This window comes from Calliphora vicina, chromosome X, assembly GCF_958450345.1.
Source record: "Calliphora vicina chromosome X, idCalVici1.1, whole genome shotgun sequence".
In the NCBI taxonomy this organism is placed as follows: domain Eukaryota; kingdom Metazoa; phylum Arthropoda; class Insecta; order Diptera; family Calliphoridae; genus Calliphora; species Calliphora vicina.
Genome location: NC_088785.1, coordinates 4,544,677 through 4,562,156, shown reverse-complemented (window position 1 = coordinate 4,562,156; position 17,480 = coordinate 4,544,677). Strand labels below are relative to the sequence as shown.

Genomic DNA, 17,480 nt, shown 5'->3' with positions numbered 1-17,480 from the left:
TAAAATTTAAATTACATTCATTTAATAAATTGGTTATATCTAGCAAAAATTCTAAATCTAAACATTCTTTATTTTGTTCTTATTTTAAGTGTTTGACATTATGTTTGCTGGGTAGCTCTCTCACCAATACATCTTCATTTTTATTTTTGAACATCACTGTTTTACATACTCATTTTATTGAATTGACTCAATTCGTTTAATTGAGAATCAAATGGAATTGAAACGAATAATGAAATGAATAAAGTAAAACAAAAACAAACGGGTGGAGAAAAAATAAATATCAGTGATGAGACGAACGGGACGATAATAGGAAATATTTATGTTGGTTTGGAATAATTAATGAAATAAAGTGAACCGTCACAACCTGTATATCAATCATTTGGGCCCTATTCCACAAAAAAACTTATCAACTTTTCACTTTGCATTTATCAAATTTTTGGTCAATTTGCATAAGTGATAAGTGTGATTTGCAAAGTTTTTGCAATTTTTATATTCTCTTTGCAATTTCTGTTCCAGTACGTTCTCTTCTTCAAAGTGCAAAGTTAATATTGAAAAGCTTTAAAAACGTTAAGAAATTATATAGACCGAATTAATTTTTCATGACTACAAAACATTTATTTAAAAAAAAAATTTTAAATGAAAAAAAAAATTGGAAAAATATAAAAAAATAAATTTCGAAATAAAAATGTTTGGCATAATCAAACGATTAAATTGAATCAATTTTGTAACACAACAGCGAAAAATAAGTAAGACAAAATTTGTTTTTGATAAAGTCAAAATATTAGCCACGTTCACTGACAATGATATCAAACTTCGGACAGATTCCCTTTATTGTGTAATTCACCAAGACCCCTTTATTAAGCAATGATTCGGCAACGTTGATAGAGCTTGATGTATAATACAATTTGTTATAAATAATTTAGAAATAGTGAATAATTACTTTACTAAAGAATTAGTTACTCAATTTAAAACCCGAATTAATGAACGACAAAAAAGTTCTTAATACGTTTATATTGTATTTGAATTCAGGATCATGTCCAACTAGCTCAAATTTATTAAAGCATAGCTCCAAAACGGAAACTAAAGGGTATGCTAGTCAATTGTTTTGTAGATTGTTCGGGAGTTAATCTGATCAGAATATTTCTGATGAAAATTTAATGATGGACTTTGGTTTCGAATGTTTTTAACATTATCAATACTTGAATTGTTAACTTTAACGTTATTTTTTGTTTTTCTTTAACAATAAAATATTAAAAAACCGACATCAAAACTTCATTCTTTATTTTTTAAAAAAAAAATGTAAATTATTCGAATAATTCGATTAATTTTAAAGGTATGATCGAATTATTCGAACAAGTTAAAATCTCTTTTTCTTTTTATTCGAACAAGAGAAAAATCGAATAATTCGATTACCCTAGTAAACAATTTTGTGCTACAGACATATCTCAAACGATTAAAATCTATGTTAATGTGCTTAAGAAAAAATATGTTTTAAAAAAAGTACCAAACTGTTTACCCGGATTTGACCCAATATACACATTGGCACTCAAGTTCAAAATAACACTGTGTTAGTGAATTTTTATTAAAATTGGCTTAATAATCTTTCTATATAAATAAAAATCAAATGTCGTTCGTTGGTAATTGCATCAGTTGAGAACTGCTAGACAGATTTAAAAAAAATTTTTTAAACATTCGTCATGGCCCAAATTAGGTTTTTATGGAAATAAATTGACCACGCCTACTTTTACGCCCACTTTTTTCGATTTATCTAAAATCGGAAAACGGCTGCACCTTTTTACTGAAAGAAAATTTGACCACGCCAACTTTTTTTGATATATTGGCATTTCTACCGAAAGGTCCACCGAGACCAGAAAATTAAAAGTGTTTGAAAACACTTTGTTTTATCCCATTTTCATAGGGAAACAATTAAATTTAAATAATGTAAAGAAATTTTCCATTTATTCATAACCCATTTCGAGATATACGAATGCAAAGTAGACCAAGGACAACTTTTCTGATTTGAATATTTATAATGTACATTTTATTTTGAAATATTGCCTCTGGTTTCGCTGAAAATTGGCGTTCGAATGGTTGGTCGCAAAATTGACTTCTGTATTTGTCCCGTGCGAATGCCTCGGTTTTTTGCAATTATTTGAAAATGAAAAATCAAACTTAGCACCAATTATAGGGCTAATTAAGAGCTATAAATTAAGCCTTTTGGCAAACTAAAAATTCTTTTTATTTTGATTTATTTTTCACTTTAAATGTGTACGAATGTCCCGTGCGACATAATGGAATTGCAAAAAATTGGTTGTCTCTTCATACATGAATAGAACGTAACACAACAAAAATTCAAATTTTATTTTTCATGAACATGAGTGAAAAATTAATGAATATTTCGTACCATGGTTGAGAACTGTTGGACCGATTTGGACAATTTTTTTTTTAAACATTCGTCATGTTTCAACTTAGGTTTTTTCGGAAAGAAAAATTGACCACGCCCACTTTTTTTTATATATCTAAAATCGGAGAACGCCTGGACCAATTTGCCTAAATTTTTTTTAAATTGTCGCAATAGTCCACAAAAGATTTTTACAGAAAGCTAAATTGTCCCCGCCCACTTACACGCCCATGTTTATTAATTCGTCGGGTAATATGATGTGCAAGTTTAACTGTATAGGTCAGGAATAAGGTTTTTAAGGAAAGAAACATGCCGACTGATTTGTGGAGCAAATACAATGATGCCATGTGTGATGGTATTTTGCATTACTTGAGCATTAGAACATCAAATCCAAATTTTCAACTGAGCGAGGAAATTTACAACAGGGCTTTGATATTAATTGAGGACATGTGCTTGATGATGTCGAACAAGGTATTATCTGAGATAGGCATGACATCTCCCAATCGTCCGATGCTCGACGCATTAAATCGAGAGTTGCGACGCGAAAAACAATATGATTGCGATGCCTTGAGGGAATCAGTTCGAACAAACGTTTCACTGTTGAATCTACGATGAAACTGGAGTGATTTTTTTTACGCTCCCGGTGGAATTGCTTATTCAGCACTCAAGTTGCCATTGAATATGCAGAACAATGCAAATTCAACATACAACATTTCCGAGAACAGTCCGAAAGCAAACTGATTGTTTGGGATGAATGTAAAATGGCGCATAAAAAGTATTTGCAGTCATTAGACAAAACATTTCAAGATTTACTAAACAATCAAAGCCGGTTTGGTGGTGCAATAATTCTGTCGGCAGGTGATTTTCGGCAACCATTGGCAGCCGATGAAATACATCTAGAAACTCAAATTGACTGTGAACATGCGTAAACGATTAATCTGGAGAAGTAATTTCCAAACAAGAGGCTGCTGTGGCTTAATTGCTCATTAAGCATGATATGGTACTTGCGGCCTGTGTTTCATTCCCAGCCGCTACAATCAACAACATCAGTTTATAATAATTATTAGTTTACTAATAACTAATATTTATCACAGCACCCTCCTTCGGTGCTATAACATTAAAACGCCACCGAATAAATAAAGGTTGTTGGGTTGACTAATACTCCATCTCACCTACAGAGGCGCTGCAACCTGCACTTATAACAAACATGACGCTCAATTGCAGAGTTGTCAATAAAAAGATTTTCTCTTCCTTTCACCAACTTTCCTTCTACAATTTATCGCCTTTCCAATGAAAATAACACAACTAATATATAGGCATATTAATTGATGAGTGTTACTTCTCTTTTTTTTGAAAAAAAAAATTGTTGGACATTGGCAACGGCTAAATCCCGGTTGATATTTCGTCCGGCTGCATTCAATTTCCCGGCGCTTTTGCCATTACACCGAATCAAAATCCTAAGACCCCTTTCACACTAGGCAATTTAGTTGCGCAAGTCTCCTGCCCAACAACAAAACAGCATGTAACATTTTCTTCTCCTTAACCCGACATTACCTCTGCCATCTACAAACACAAGAGACTTGCGTAACTAAATTTCATAGTGTGACTCTTCCAAAAGTGTTTTCAAACATTACACAAAATTGTAAAAATCATGATTGGTTGAGCGAACGTGCTTATTGACTGCGAAAAACTTTGATTTGAATTTTAAGATTCAAAGTGAAATTGCTGAAGAATTGATGACGTGCAAATAGGTGGATTCCGTTACTTCTCAAGACGATATCACCAACTATCCAACCGAGTTTTTAAACTCGCTGGAATTACCCTTCAATCTCCAACTGAAAGTCGGATCGGTAATCATAATGTTACGAAGAGGGTTTGGGGTTTCCTAGATAATTTTATTTCCCGGGAAACGGGAATGAAAACTTTCATTTCCCGGGATTAGTTTTCAAAATAACTAATGATTTCAATAAGTCGTCTAACATCCGATTTCTTATTTTAGTGGAAAAGTTCCAGACACCGATAAAACTATTTCACTTTCGACGGATGTTGGCTTTATAATTAGTAAAGCATTATAAACAGAATCTAAATTTTTTTGTACGATTGCTACTTGATTCAAATATAGCTAACTCCAGCCTAAAAAGACTTTCTGCATTTGATTTTAACGGGTTTAGGATTTCCTTTGGTAATATAGATTGCATATTCTAATTTGTTTTTAAAATTTTGCTCCATTTGTATTTCGCTTTGAACAGATGATGGAACATTGTGGTCAAATAGGCGTTTATACATTTGCAGTCCATACATTTTTAGCAGTGTTGCCATTTTGACGCTTTTCGGGTATTTTATAACGCCTTTTTTAAAAAAGGGTATTTTTTGACGCCTTTTCCATATTTTGTGGCGCTTTTGGTGCTTTTTGTTAAAACCATGTGATTTTGTAACAAATCAAACTTAACAAAGATCTGGGGGCTAATTACCGCAGTCGAACACGATCGATTTTGGTATTCTCTTTTTTGACATCGAATAAAATGTATATACAATTATAATGATTGCGTTCGAAATTTATTTCTATTACGAGTGGGACAATTTGCCCCCTTAGTATTTCATTAACATCGTTTTGGGGTTATGATGATTATTAAAAAGATTTGAAAATGAAATTGTTTTTCTATTTGAAGATTTTGTTTACTCCTAAGAAAATAATAAAATAAATAATTTAATTAAAAATGTAAACATGCTTTTTATATTTAAAGTTTTTTGCTTTTTGTCCTTCTTTTGAGTGCCAATTTTACCCTTTTTACCCGTTTTGAATGCGTTATTTGCAAAGCGAGAAAATAATTTTTAAAATTTGTTGGTTAAAATTTTACTTTTTACCTATTTTTTTTGTATTTTTTTTTACCCTTTTTGCACGTTTTTACTATACCCTTGACGCTTTTCTTCATTTCTAAAATGGCAACACTGATTTTTAGCATTGTCTTTGTTATATTATAATTTAGCTGATTATGTTGTGAAGTTTTTAGATAATTTATCAATGATTTAAGTCTGTTGTTATATCGTTTATTAACTTTACATTTTATTGCATCGACAATTTTTTAAGAAAGCGTTGAATTTATAGATAACAGCTCACAGTGGGGCAGAATAAAAATTTTTTGGAAATAAATCTGGCATTTCTAAACGCCTGGTCCGATCGGAATAAAATTTGACGTGGGCGTAGCCAAGGAGCATTCGAGTTTAAGTTATTAAAATGAGCCCTTCAAATGCTCCAGGGGCGGCACTATGGGAGCATGTAAAATTTTTAAACACGTGCCATTTTTTCTATCCGATTTCTATAATTTCCGAGTTATAGGCATTTCAAAATTGAAATTTTAAAATTTTCCCTTGGTCCGCTTTTTTGAAAATATAGGGCATACTTTTGGACCGAATGGAGTCGAAATTTTTTGATATTTAGACAGCTAAATTACAAATAATATAAAAAAGATTTCAGAGCAATATCAATTATGAATCCAAAAATAAACGATTTTCAATTTAAAAATTTAAAAAATAATAAATTTTTGCTGTTTTTTGGGCGAAAGGCGACTTCACTCTTTTTTTTATTAAAAATTTCAACATTGGCCTACATGTTCTAAAATCCCAAAGCTGTGATCAGAAAACGGAAAGCAGCTTTGGAAACCTTGATGTATTCCATATTTATCCCCAAAGCATTTTCTCAGCCCCGAAGGAAATGTGGATCCGTGTGTGATTTCGCTCCAATTTTTAGGAATTGCGGGATTCCCTTTGACCTTTTGACAAGTTTTATTTGCTTGTGTTTGATAGTCAAGATGCTAACTCACTGCTCCATGTACGAGTTATTTTATTGTAAGTTAACAATAGTTTTAACATCAACATATAAATGAATATGATATGTATGAACAAAAAATTAATGGATTTGACTGGTGGCGTATCATTAACCTCCCGTTTTCCAGTCAAACACAGTAGATAGCTGTGCTAAATGCAAAACTTCATTACCAACCTGTATAAAAATAAGTACCTATTCTTGTAAATAAACTAATGTGCTGGGTAACCACCACTCATTACAAAATAATGCATATGGTAACTAGTTGCCATTACAAAAATTCACAAAATTTTTGATGGGACAAAATCAGTGCATTAATTTGTTTTAAATAAATTTTCGCGCGTGGTTCAAGAACTAAATTTCGTCTTATTTTGATACAATGTGCTGCGAAATAATAAAAAATATTAAAAAAATTTAAATATGCAAGAAAAATCCTTCTAAATACAGTCATAAATTAATTCAAACATACTCATATCGGAAAGTGTATATTTACTCAAAAAACTCTGCGTATATTCAAAACACTCATATTGATTCGCTGCTTTTGTGAATGGTAAGAGTTTACAGAATATGCAAGCAATTAAATGCATTTTGTAACAAAATACTTGCTGTAGTGAATCATGCAATGACAGTATTCGTTTAATTTATGTATAGTGACAACAAAATAATAAATATTTCATTTGAATGGTATTCATGCACATCTCTGATATATACATATTAAAGTGTTTTTAATTAGTTTTAAATTTTCATTCGCAATGACAATTAACAAACCTCAAGGGCAGTTATTCCGTGTTGGCGGCATTAACCTTGAAAATTCATGTTTCTCGCATGGTCAATGGTATGTCGCCTGTTCACTTGTCGGAACGTCATCACCATTATTTGATAACGCGCCACACAACAACAACCCTGCCAAGGGCGTCATCAACAATCTTCATTGTCAAGGTCTATTTGAAAATATCATCTATTTAACTTACTATTATTAGGAACTAGTTGACCCGAATTAAAAAATGCTTGTATAAATATCATCTATTTAACTTACTATTATTAGGAACTAGTTGACCCGACTGACGTTGTCCTGTCCAAATTAAAAAAATGCTTGTGTTCGATTTGTGAATTTGTGAGAAGCTGTTTGAAATGGGTAAAAACAGTAAAAAAGAAAAAAATAACGTATTTTTGAATGATAATTTTTATTCATATATGTAGGTTTGGGTTATGCTTGATTTGCATTTGATTTTAAAATATGTACAATGAATCTTCTGGTCATAGAATAAAATATACATAGAAGCGTTACTGAGAGACAAAGAACCTAAGTCTGTTGTCAAAAACCTAAGACTTGCAACAACATAATACATATTATGGTGATCGATTCTTCGACATTTTTAAGAAACCGGTTTCTTCGAAAAATTGCAATTTAAAATAAACCGGTTTCGGTTTTTTTATAATAACCGGTTAACCGTTTTTTTGGAAAAATATTAAAACGCCTAGAAATAAGAAGAAAAAAAGTTTTATTTATTAAAATAATAGTGATTAAAACAATTTTGATTACTTCTTTTATACCTCACAAGGTCTTCGGTTCAAATTTGATCCATTTTGAAATTAATATTTAATTTTTTCTAAAAGTACCAATTTTTAATATTTTATGAATTTTATTTCATTTCAAATGTCAACAACTATATTAGGTTTATGATTAAGTTATATTTTTCAGAGCTTTGGTAGCACTAGAATATATCTTTGCTAGCTCTAATATATATCTGTCTCTTTTCATCAGCTGAACTACTGTTTCTCTTATCCTTCATAAGGTCTTCGGGTAAAATGTTACCCATTTTGAAATTAAAATTGCATTTTTTCTAAAAATTAATGGTTGATATTTTATGACTTTAATTTAATTTCAAATGTCAATATACAACGTTAGCTTTTTTTTAAATAAATCTATTTTCTATTTGTGTCAAATTTGACCCGAAGATCGTTAACGTCAGTAAATTTTAAGACCTTATGAAGGTAAAATAATCTCTTAGGAATAAGTAAAACACAGTTTAAATGCTTTGAAGTATACCGATTTTTTTGTTTCTATAAATATGTAATTGAAAATTATCTTTTACTTGGTGTATTTGTAGGACATATAGAAAACAAAACATTGAGTAAGTTTTCAGCCTTTCCAGATCACTTGTGACATTTTATAAACATAAAAAGTCTTCTAAAATAGTTGGAATATTTGTTTTATTTTTTGGGATTTTTAATATTTTTTAAAGTTTTTAATACACTAAAACTCATAAAAACACACTTTTAGAAAAAACCGGCTATTCGAGGAGAAAAACCCGGTTTCTTCGATATTCGAAATGTGAGCTTTTCAAAAAAACCGAAACCGACATTAGCAAAAAAAAACCGGTTATAACCGGTTATTAAAAACCGGGCCGATCACCCTAATACATATACATACATTAGAGTGTCCCGACTTTCGATTTAGTTTTGTGGTGCATTTACAAGGGAAAAATGCATTTTTTTCATTTTTAAAAAAAAAAATTTGCTTTTAAGTAATTACTTTTGCAATTTTATTTAAAAGAATCGAAATATGTACGTAATTGTCGTTCTAATGAGATAAAAAATTGGTGAAAAAATGTTAAAGTTATTAAAAAAATCGCCAGGCCATTAACGTGTCTCAGGCCACTAGAACAAGAAATGTGGGAACAAAACTAACATATTTTGAGAAATATTAAAACAAAAGTTTATTCTTACTTAAAAGATATCCATATTTATTTGTATATGAGTTTTATTTTCATAGGATACAGTTAACCTATTCGCAGGTACAACCAAAAAAAAATATTTTTTTTTAACGGCAGTTTCAAAACTCCAATTTCAAATTTTGAAAAATTTTGTTAAACAAATTTCAGAATTTTTTGATCATCACATTCGGATTTATTGACAGCATAATATAGTTTTTCCGTACCTGCGATTTAAATTTTGCGATTTTCGAGAAAAACTAATTTTTTGGCCATATTTTGGCGAATGAACCCAATTTCCTTACTGTTATTAATTTTAAGTAAAATCTGTTCAGAATATTATAGTCCAGGTTATTTTAAATATAGTCTGAACGTTTTCCTAAAATCGGAAAACGTTAACCCTTAAATCGTGAAGGTCAAAGTTCAAATTTTTCAATATTTGGAATTTCTAATGGAAAGATAGAAATTTTATATATTTTTGGGCCGATTTTGATGAAACTTAAGAAAAATATGTATAACATGAGGTCTAGTATTTACAATAACAGCACAAAATTGGAAAGTAACCCTTAAGAGCACTTGGGGTCAAAATGACCCTGAACTTTTAAAATCACGAAAAACGCAGTCATTTTGACCCCAAGTGCTCTTAAGGGTTAATTTACATTTTTGTGCTGCTATTGTAAATACTAGACTTCATTTTATAGTTTTCTTAAGTTTCATCAAAATCGACCCAAAAATATATAACATTTCGCTATCTCTCCATGAAAAATTCCAAATATTGAAAATTTTGACTTTTGACCCTCAAGAATTAAGGCTTACCTGGACTGGACCTGGACTATAATATTCTGAATTGGTTTTACTTAAAAATCATAACATTAAGGAAATTGGGCTTATTCGCCAAATTATAGCCAAAAAATATAGGAGGTATTAACATACTTTTTTCACATTTTAATTCCCTATTATGTTGTCAATAAATCCCCATGTGATGATCAAAAAATTCTGAAATTTGTTTCACAAAATATTTAAAAATTTGAAATTCGAGTTTTGAAAATGCCGTTAAAAAAATATTTTTGTTGGTTATACTTGCGAATAGGTTAACTGTATCCTATGAAGATAAAAACTCATATACAAGTAAATATGGATATATTTTAAGTAAGAATAAATTTTTGTTTTAATATTTCTCAAAATATGTTAGTTTTGTTCCTACATTTCTTGTTCTAGTGGCCTGAGACACGTTAATGGCCTAGCGATTTTTTAATAACATTAACATTTTTTAATCAATTTTTGTCTTTTATATCTCATCAGAACGACAATTACGTACACATTTCGATTCTTTTAAATTAAAATGCAAAAGTAATTACTTTTGATTAATTGATTAATTTTGATATTTTGAGTTTTTATATAAAAAAATTAATTTTTGGTTTAGAAATATGAGTGATCACAGATCGAGCTCTTTTTCTTGATTAAACGCTTATTGGCCAAGTTATTAGAGAATTTAGATATTTTGAGTTTTTATATAAAAGTCGATTTTTGTTCAGAAATATGAGTGATCAGTGATCGAGCTCATTTTCTTGATTAAACGCTTATTGGCCAAGTTATTAACGAATTTAGATATTTTGAGTTTTTATAAAAAAAATCGATTTTTATTCAGAAATATGAGTGATCAGTGATCGAGCTCTTTTTCTTGATTAAACGCTTATTGGCCAAGTTATTAACGAATTTAGATATTTTGAGTTTTTATAAAAAAAATCGATTTTTTATCAGAAATATGAGTGAACACAGATCGAGCTCGTTTTCTTGATTAAACTCTTATTTGCCAAGTTATTCGCGAATTTAGATATTTTGAGTTTTTATATAAAAAAAATCGATTTTTTGTCAGAAATATGAGTGATCACAGATCGAGCACCTTTTCTTGATTAAACACTTATTGGCCAAGTTATTAGCGAATTTAGATATTTTGAGTTTTTATAAAAAAAATCGATTTTTTGTCAGAAATATGAGTGATCACAGATCGAGCCCTTTTTCTTGATTAAACGCTTATTGGCCAAGTTATTCGCGAATTTAGATATCTGCGATTTTAGATATGTATATTGAAAAAAAGTGGGCGTGGTAAATTTTTATTACGAATTTCACTACGAATATTTAAAAACAAATTAGCAAAATAGGTACAGACGTTTTCCGATTTTAGATAAATCGAAAAAAGTGGGCGTAAAAGTGGGCATGGTCCATTTTTCATTCCGTAAAAACTTAATTTGGACTGTGATCAACATTAAAAAAAAAATCGGTCCGGCCGTTCTCAACTGATGCAATTACCAACGAACGACATTTGATTTTTATTTATATACTATCTTCATTCGTTGGTAATATATATTTAGCTTTTCTTAAGCTTTTTGGGTAAAGCTGATGATCTGGCGGTCTAGGCAACTAATTATAGGAAACTAGCTTATCCGCATAGGAACTAGCTTATTCTCAACAATAAATTTCAGTGGTAATTTGGATCGAAATAGAACGGTTATTATTTGCACATAATATATATTGTAGATATCATTGAAATGACAAATTCATTAAAATTTAATAATAATTTTGTATATGTTTTTTATTTTATTTCAGTTCGTCGTTGAACGTCATGGGAACACACTATTACCACAATATTTGGGAATGTACAGAATTACTGTAGAAAGCGTTCAATATTATTTTGTGGTGATGCGTAACGTATTTAGTTCTCATTTAATAATTCACAAGTAAGTAGAAACAAAAACACAAACGAATGTTTTACAATACTTTCGCTTCAACTGAGATTGTGACAACGGTAGTTAAATAGATGGACAGAGGGCGAGCTTAAGCGGCTACGGTTCACCGAACTTTTTTCGCAAAAATTCATAGCCGACTTTAATTTTTTGAAACTCATTTACGCCCCTAAACAGCTACAAGAAAAACGTAAATATCTCCTAAAATAACACTGCGTTACAAATGAAAAGAAAAGAGTACCCGCTTTGAAATGTCATGTTTTCTTATTTATACCGATCGTTTATTAAACATGTATACACATTTTCTTTTTATCAAAATTTTAAAATTTTATTACATTAATCATTTCGTTAGATTAGTGTACAAATTCCTTTACAGAAATATTACAGGATAGACAAAAAACGTTTGAAATATTTTTGAAATCTGATAATGGAGTTTTATTAATTAGTAAATTGAGAAAAAAAAATACAACAGTATGTATTTTAAATGGCCCCCAGCCGCAATATAAATTTACAATGAAAAATAAAAAATAGCAGTAAAAAAGGATAACAAACAGTCCATTATTAGAGGTAAGCAATCAATTTGCAAGAAATAAAAGTAAAAATGGATAAGTAGTTAAATATTTAGTAAACAGCAAAAGGTAAACATCATTTATTATTTAAAGGTATTATTACAGTGAGAAAAAATACGCAATTCACACGGCAACACATTCCAGCAACGAGCAATTTTTACAACAAAAGATCTTTCATAGAATGAATTTGAGATTCTATGAATTAAAATTTGAGGATTTCTAGTGGAACTACAAAAAGTAAAAATTCTATATAGTGGCAACGGTTTGCGCGTTCTTATTATTTTCTTAAATAGAAATAAGGAGCGAACTTTTACAAAGTTAGAAAAAGAGCTGCCCAAAAATGTTGAAACATAATTAGAAATATGTTCACGTCTTATAATATTATAGACGAATCGTACAATCGTGTTTGCTATTAGTTTTAACTTATTAAGATTAGAAGCAAGTGTACCAGAAAAAACCTCAAGACCACATAAAATTTGAGGCATTAGAAGAGAATAAGCCAGCTTATATCTGATATGAAGAGGCAAATATAGATTTGTAGAATATATTTTACGCAATGTCATTAAAACTTTACAGAAAATCTAATCAATATGACCATCAAATTCCAATTTGTTATCTAATGAAATGCCCAAACATTTAAATTGGTTTACAAAATCGAAAAATCGTCGAAAAAATATTAAGGTCAACAAAAAAACGAGTTAAAGCGCCAAACGTTATGGCTTTTGTTTTTGAAGTATTGATTGATAAACAATTATCTCAGAGACAGACCGGAGACAAAAATTTATGTTATTTTCCAATACATCAATAAAGTCACGAGCACAAGAAAAGAGCAAAACAATATCATCCGCAAATATAAATGATTTGCACAAATTAGTGTTAACTCTAGAAGGACCAATAACTGAACATTGAGGAATACCAGAACTCAGAGGGAGCAAGTCCGAATCTATACAGTTTAGCGAAACAAACAGTGAGACTTAGAACAAGCGACATAGCATTATGGCCACTACGGTAATCATACTGCGACTCGTAAATGTTCAACGATACAGCTTCAAGAATCTGTTGTCTAAGCAGATGCTCCAGTACTTTGGAGAGGGCAGGCAAAATAGAAATAGGGCGAAGACCATCCGGTCCATTTATTACTTTAGATTTCGGGATGGGAACAACACGTGCAACCTTCCACATTGCAGGAAATTGGGATCTCATAAATATGGTATTAAACAAATGTGTCAAAAATTATGAAATATGAGGAAACATAATCTGAATAAATTTAATAGAGATACTACAGTACCAACGGAAGATGTCTTTATTTCATTTAAAGCCTCTAATACCTCAATTTCACTTACACTACGAAAAGACACGGCATTTTCAGAAAAAGTTGAAGCACCAAAATCAAAAGGTTCAGAATCACCAGTACTCCCATTATTAGCAAAATAGTTATTAATGCAATTAGCATCATGGTCAATATTAAAAGTTTGATCATTTAGAGTACCTGAGGACTTGAGGACATTCCACAAGCAAGCAGTATTAAGTTCCCTAAATAATGCAGAATAATAGCAAGCTCTTTCTTTGCGAATAACTTTTTTGGCCTTATTACTACGATATAGAAGCAAAAGCTAAATCCCTTAAGGATATAGCCAAAACAATAGACTTAGATTTCATCCAACAATATTTAGAATATCTAATACTCCTTTTAACAATAGGAACGAAAGAAAGTATTATAAATTATAAAGCAATGAATATATATTGGAGCACAGTATATCAACACAGTATCAGACAAAAATATTATCAAATTTTCCCAATCAATGTTACTGTACTCACGATACTCATAAACTTGATGTATCAGCAACTTATTAAAATCAAAAGCAGCGCATATTAAGGCATGATGTGAAATTAAAAAATTCCAAAAATAATGACTCGCAGCTACCGACAACAGAAGACTTGAAAACAATTTTAGGTTTCAAACTATTAGAAACGTAATAGCCAACACCGCCTCCTCTAGAACCAATACGGTCATTACGAAAAAAACTATATCCAGGGATATTTACAGCACGATTCGAAATATAGGGTTTGAGCCAGGTTTCAGATATAGCAAAACATCAATCGTGGAAAATCTCAAAATATTTCTGAGTTCATCAAACTTGCAACTATTTGCTGAGGATTTAATGCTCTGACAATTCAAGTGTGCAATTTTTAGGTCATTCTTATAGCTTTTAAAAAAATTACTAATTTGATTGCCACCACTAATTACACTATACAACAAAATGAAATTTTTTCCAATAAATTTTGATAGAGGAGACAAAAAACAAGTAAGAGTGCTATATTCGGCTATGCCGAATCTTATATACCCTTCACCTTTGTTGTGGATGCATTATTATTTTTTATAATTAGTATATAGGTATGTATGTACATTGACCACTTTCAGCTTACAGCATCCTAAATTTATCAAGAACACAAAAAACAACAACAACGCCAAACGAAACAGAACATAAAAAGAAAAATAAAAACAAAATACGCAAGGCAATGAAACCAACACACATCCAAACATACGTTTAATTATATAAAAAACAACAACAACGCCAAAAGAAACAAAACACGAAAGAAAAACAAAATACGCAAAGCATGCACATTCAAACATACGATTTGTTGATTTTTTGTCAAAAAAAACAACACACAACCAAACAAAAGTTTAGTTGTATAAAAAACAACAACAACGCCAAAAGAAACAAAACACAAAAAAAAACAAAATACGCAAATCTTGCACATCCAACCATACGTTTTGTTGCTTTTTTGTCAAAGCATGCAATACATTGTGTTTTTTGATGAAATTTTCAGAGGTTGTCTCGGATTTTTGCTCATATCTCCGTTATTTATGGACGGATTTTGCTGATTTTAAATAGCAAAATTCTCGAAAGTATGTCTGACAGAATTGTTGAATATTTGGATCCCGGAGATATCTGGGGCCTTCAGAAAATTGATTTCAACAGACAGACAGACAGACGGACATGGCTTAATCGACTCCGCTATCTATAAGGATCCAGAATATATATACTTTATAGGGTCGGAAATGAAAAATGTAGAAATTACAAACGGAATGACAAACTTATATATACCCTTCTCACGAAGCTGAAGGGTATAAAAAGACACGTGTATCGGCGTTTTGAAAGTTTACACCTGAATTTCATTTGACGGGGGGTTAAAGTTTCCCAACTTTGGCACATTCTTATTGTTAATCGGCATAAGAAACCATGTGATCCTTATATTTTAGGTATAAATTTATGTAAAAATTTTTGTAAAATATTACGAAGAACATTTTTGTAGAATATGTTAACCCTCTAAATCCTCAAGGCACGGGTATTTTTTGTCCTTCTTTTAAAAAAGAGCAAAAAACACCATTAAAAAAGGGATTTAAGGGTGAATAGAATTGGTGTGTGTGGTTGTTGTTGATTTAGCATCAATAGAGATGTTTGAAGATGAATGTATGTATGTAGGTTTGTAGATAGAGTTGATGATATTTGCTCTGGTAGAGTAGGGGAAGAAATATTTCTAAGGTGACCACAAGATTAACCTTTGTAGATTCGGTAATAAAGGTACTAACAACAATAAACTATTAAGTTTGTTGTTGTTATGTGTTTCTTAAGATTTTATAATTTCTCATGTAACGTGAATTATATTAGCGGTGGGAAAATAAAAGAAATATGTAAGGATTACAAAATTCAATGTTTTTATTAAGCAAGAGATGCTTACCCTTTTGAAATAGAAATGTAAGTAAGTTTTCTTAAAACTAACACCTTATGGTGAAGGTTCGGTTTTAATAAAATGGGCAAATTTACATGACATAAAAAAGCTTATAAAATGACAAGTTACAATGTTATTTTATCCGACAACTAACCTTATAAAAAATTCAATGGTTTTCAAACTGTATAATATATAATTCCAATATATAATAATAAAATGGTGTAACGCATTATGCTAATTTAAACAAAGGGGTTAAAATGTTCCGAAAAAATATTATCCGTGAAAATTCAACCAGAAAGTCAGAAATAAGACATAACAAAAGAGAGACTAGGGTTAATTTCGCAAACATTAAGAATTTTATTTTAAAGAACATTTTAGATATAAAATGTATTCACCAAATTTATGCAAAATGTTACGGAGAACATTTTTGTAGAATATGTTAACCATCTAAATTCTCAAGGCATGGGTTTCATGCAAAATTTTGGTGGTGCTTTAATTTAAAATTCTTAATAAATGCGAAATTAACCCTAAGCTCTCTTTTGTTGTGTCTTATTTCTGACTTTCTGGTTGAATTTTCCGTTTTGGTGTCTTCAGGGACTTTTAGTAAAATTTCACGGATAATATTTTTTCGGAACATTTTAACGCCTTAAATCCCTTTTTTAATGGTGTTTTTTGCTCTTTATTAAAAGGAGGACAAAAAAGACCCATGCATTGAGGATTTAGAGGGTTAACATATTCTACAAAAATGTTCTTCGTAATATTTTACATAAATTTGCTAAACACATTTTATATTAACAATAAGAATGTGCCAGAGTTGGGAAACTTAACCCCCCATCAAATGAAATTCAGATGTAAACTTTCAAAACGCCGATACACGTGACTTTTTTTTTTGTCTCCTCTATCAAAATTTATTGGTCTGACCTTGTAATTTTTGTTTGTGTTGTACAGTGTTATTGGACCAATATTAACGTTAGAAGACATTAAAGTAAAATAAGAATATTACGGGGTGTAACCAAAACAAATTGATATTATAGTTACTAAATATTAAAAAAAATCATAAAGCAACTGTTAATGAGATCAAGTAATAAATATATAAGTTATTGATTATTGATACATAGGAATAATAATTGCATGAGAGATTACTTACAATATTTTGCAAATCAATTTATAATTTAAGTAGTGTTATTTAAAAATTAGTTTTAACCTAATTGTGTGGTAAAAAAAGAGTACAAAAAAGAAATTCAACAAATAGCATTGCCATAATTTCAAAAAAATTCAAGTTAATTATAATTCCCATGTATACAGATTCATTAAGAGAAAAAAAAAATAAATAAATCAGTACCAATAAAAGATAGAATGCATTAATGTTTTCCAGCAGCATCAAAATCATTAAGCAATCCAGTACATTCTTCAGCACCATAGATTACTTCATTACTACTGGGAAGAGTCAGCTTTACTTTAATTCTATCCGAATTTAGTAATCTGAATTTCGTT

At 30.2% G+C, this 17,480-nt stretch overlaps 1 protein-coding gene across 1 annotated transcript in view; it reads left to right on the top strand.

Moving 5' to 3' along the window:
• PIP4K (phosphatidylinositol 5-phosphate 4-kinase) overlaps nt 1–17,480 on the top strand; it is a 47,416-nt gene that overhangs the window by 15,965 nt on the left and 13,971 nt on the right. Inside the window, exon 5 of the mRNA XM_065514701.1 lies at nt 11,546–11,676. Within this exon, the coding sequence (XP_065370773.1) occupies nt 11,546–11,676 (131 nt within the window). The remainder of the gene's footprint in view (nt 1–11,545; nt 11,677–17,480) is intronic.